Below are 3,755 nucleotides of genomic sequence, written 5' to 3'. Positions count from 1 at the left end.
CAGTGCCTGCTCTGCTGCCCTGCACAGCGATGGGGATGGAAATACCCGCAGGGGATGGGGCCCATCCACTGCCCTGCTGGGTCTGGCCATGCTGTTTGCCAAGCCCAGGGGTTTTTGGGTTCTTCTGGGTCTGCCACTGCTATACATTATCCATTTCCCAGAGTGGACCTGCCGCTCACCTAGACGATTCTGCTCGGCCTGGGACCCCACCTATGGCCACTGCTGGGACAAGGGCCTGAAGTGGGACACTGCACCCCCAAAACACCCAGCACTCCCAGCCCTAGTACCAGCACTCACATGCACCCCCTGGGAATCTCACTAGTGTACTGAGTAGTCAATTCTCAGCCTCTGCAGAAAAAGGCTTGAGATGGAACCCCTTGTCCCTCTTGGGACATCTTTTTTTTTTGCAAGCTGATTTTGTTCTTGCCACCAGTATTAGTGTTCTGCTTTGTTTGAATTCAGATCATTTCAGTTGTTTCCTTGTAACAGAAACTCCTGGAGATGGAGGTGAGGGCTCGGTGACCACACTTTGGGAGGAGTGGATACAGGATCCTCAGGCTCGGTGGTGGGGTGAACCCTCTGAAACAGTCCTTGAGGCTTGAGGAAACCCTGGCAGGGCTGCACCCTTGAGTACAGCCTTGCCTCCAGGCTGCTGGGCCTCATCCTGTACCCTTGCCCTCCTCTAATGCAGAGGAAGCCAAAGACACACTTGGGGAGCATCTCCACACGTCTTTATTCGCATTTCAGAGGGGAGGACAAGGCTGATCACACGTTGTTTTCAGCATGGTGAGTGCTTTCTCCAGGTTAGCTGGTGACGTGTCTCTGCACCGGCTGCTGGGCACCCTCAGCTCAAGGAAGGTCAGTGCCTGGGCAGAAAAAACCTGCTGGCCTTTGTTCCCATAATGGTGGGCACAGGACCAGCCCCACAACGCGTTAGGGGGAATGACTTGGAGGGTGATAGAGCACACCAGTATTTTTCACCACCATTGGCAATGCTGTAAATACACAGGCAGGGGACAGTCTGTGTCCCCTCAGACAGCATGCAAGGGCAGGTTGGAGGTATGGAGAGAAGCAGGACATGGAGGATGCCTGTGGAGTTGAAGGTTGAGCCACAACTGTGCTGCAAAACCTCATTGGCAGAGCTGTTCCCCGTGCCGAGACTGGACATGGACCTGAAGGGTGCTGTGTGTGTGTGAGGGGGCTCAGTGTGCACCCCCAGATGGTGATAGAGAGGGAGGTTAATGCGGGAGAGGTCTGAGGTGGTCAGAGTGGATCTGTTTGGTGTCACTCTTCTGGGTGGAGGGTGGTCCTTGGGAAAGCACTTACCCCGTCACCATGTTACTGCACCGGGTCAGTGAATCTTCTTCAAATGCAGGTGGATCCCGTTGCTGGACCTGAGGGTAATCTGCGCTACTGGTGTGGGAGGCTTGGACGGGTTAGGGCAGAGCTCAAAGCGGAGCAAGGTCAGGGCCAGAGCCACCTTCATCTCAATCATGGCAAACTGCTGCCCAATGCAGTTCCTGAGGAGAGGATGACAAATGCTCCTCCTGCAGCCTTCATCCCCCATTGTCCCCAAACTGGACTCAGCTTGTGCATGAGCTGGGGGAGCTCCAGCTGCTGTGAGGAGGATGCCATTGCTTATCTGGGAATCCCCTGGTGACACACCAAAATGCACCCAGCTCTGCAGTAAGTATTCCTGGTTTTTATTAAGAAGCATTGAAAAAAAAAAAGAGATGAGACTGAGAGAACTGGGGCTTATTGCACAAGCAAGTGCTGCAGGGATCCAGCTGAAAACCCAGATACCTCCAGAAAGGGTGTCTTTGGCTCTGCGTGGACTATCTGCTCTTGCAAGTTAGTGAGACCTCAGTATCCTGCATCTCTCTATTGATACAGCATGGGCACCACAGAGACTTGGACTCAGCATGGCTTTGAGGTGCACTGGGTAGTTGTCCCTAAACACAGGTGTCTGTGTTCCCAAAGCAGGCAGGAGAAAACGTGAACATCTCCCACAAATTCACAAGAAAAGTGTGTGAAACCCTTGCATGACCCCAGAGCTCGGGGTATGTGGAGATCCTGTTACAGAAAGCCTACTTGTGTTGGCCAAACCAACTTGGCTCAGGGGTACTGAGGTGGGATTAGCTTCAGAGGCTCAGCTCTGAGCTATTTCCTCCATGCAAGGCAACTTATGGAGAAAAAGAGGGATGAAGCACCTCTCACCTGGATCCAGCAGAGAAAGACAGGAAAGCGTGGGAGTGTCTCTGGGCTGAGTTCTCCGGAGAAAACCTCAGGGGATCATAGATCTGCGGGATCAACAAAGGCTATTTGGTCAGTGGTCTGATAGGAGCAATACCAGGTTCCTCTCTGGTGCCCAAGGCAGGTCTGGATGTGGCCTCTGCTCTTCCTGGGGATGCTGCCACTGACAGGCATCGCTCTAGAAAGCCACTGGGTAGATGAGAAGAGGGTGCTGTTGGCTGTCTGGATCTTCCCCTTGGAGATATCTAGCCCATCCACTACAGCACCCAAGGTGCCCACACAAGTTCTCTCATCCATGGCAGCAATGACCAAGCCAGACTCCCTCCAGCCCAGACGTGCCTGATCCTGACTCTCCAGACAGCCACTGAAGAGAGGCAGCTGCATAATTTCCTTTGAGTTTCCCAGCTAGTTCTTTCCTTGAAGCCTCTAAGATAGCAGCTCTCCAGGGCAGCTGTGAAAGCAGTGTGGGCATCTCTGTGTCATCATGCATGAAGACAGAGTGTTCCCCAGCACTTTGCCATGTTGAAAGCCTTTGGGTTGTTGGTACGTCCATTGAACTCTGCATTTAGCAGTGGACCGTTGAAATAAGAGAGGAAACCCCCCAATCAGGGTGTGGCAGGCTGCCTTGTTCAAGGGCAGTGGTTGTCTGGGCTCACAGGCCATCTGCCCCTTCTTGTTATAAAGGCAAAATACCTCAGGGTCCTGCCATATATCGCGGTTCCTGTGCAGAGCAAAGAAGTTGAGTCCAACCTGGCAGCCTGTAAGAGAAGAGAGGAAAAGCCCTGACACCTCACGAGTGAAGTCCCAGGAGAGGTGTTGGTGGGATGCTCTCCCTCCCTGGGCTCTGCAGGGGCTGTTGCAGCAGATCTGGCAGGCATGATGCCCAGCCCGTCCAGGCAGGTCACCTCCCAAAACCCTCACGTGGAAGAAACAATGGCCTCAGAGCTGGGCCCCATTTTGGTACCGGTGGATGAGCTTTTGCTCCTGGTCAAGAACAACGCTCTGAGCAAGACCTCTTTGAGCTCTGTGAACACCCCAGTGCCTTGGGGCATGTCTTGGCCTCTCCCTGGCCACCCTTCTGGAAGAGCTGTGACAGCAAGCTGTGGTGGCCCTGTACAGCCCTTTGGAGAGAGAAAAGAGGCTGGAAGCCTCAGCAGCTCCCCCACACCCCAGCTCTAGCAAGGATGCCCCACTTGCCATGGATCACAGCATGAGGGATGATCGAACTCCACAGACCTGCTGGCAAGCTGCGTCCATCGGGAAATGTGATGGGTTTAGAGAGGTATCGGAACACAAAAGGAACTGATGTGAACAGGCGCAAGCTCTCTTTGATGCACATTGTGGTGTAAGTCATCTTCCCAAGGTCCTCCCTGAAAGCAAACCAGGCGGTCAGGCTGTGTTTGAGGGACAGCAATGGGGACACCAGCAGCCACAGCCTGTGCTGCATTCTGGGTGGGCTGCACTGCCGTGTCTCCCATCACCTCTTGGGGTTTCTCCTTCTC

General features: G+C 53.9%; 1 protein-coding gene across 1 annotated transcript; it reads right to left on the bottom strand.

Annotated features, from left to right (window-relative positions):
• Nucleotides 1–1,351: 1,351 nt before the first annotated feature.
• Nucleotides 1,352–3,623, bottom strand: LOC104501188 (cytochrome P450 4B1-like; the record flags this gene model as incomplete). Its single annotated transcript, XM_010144954.1, has 4 exons — nucleotides 1,352–1,520; nucleotides 2,218–2,300; nucleotides 2,947–3,011; nucleotides 3,490–3,623. Coding segments are annotated over 4 exons (451 nt in total), but the record flags the coding sequence as incomplete, so codon positions are not given.
• Nucleotides 3,624–3,755: the final 132 nt, after the last annotated feature.

This window comes from Buceros rhinoceros, unplaced genomic scaffold, assembly GCF_000710305.1.
Source record: "Buceros rhinoceros silvestris isolate BGI_N320 unplaced genomic scaffold, ASM71030v1 scaffold11081, whole genome shotgun sequence".
Lineage (NCBI taxonomy): Eukaryota > Metazoa > Chordata > Aves > Bucerotiformes > Bucerotidae > Buceros > Buceros rhinoceros.
Note: the sequence above shows the minus strand (reverse complement) of the source record. Positions and strands in the feature narration are given on the sequence as shown.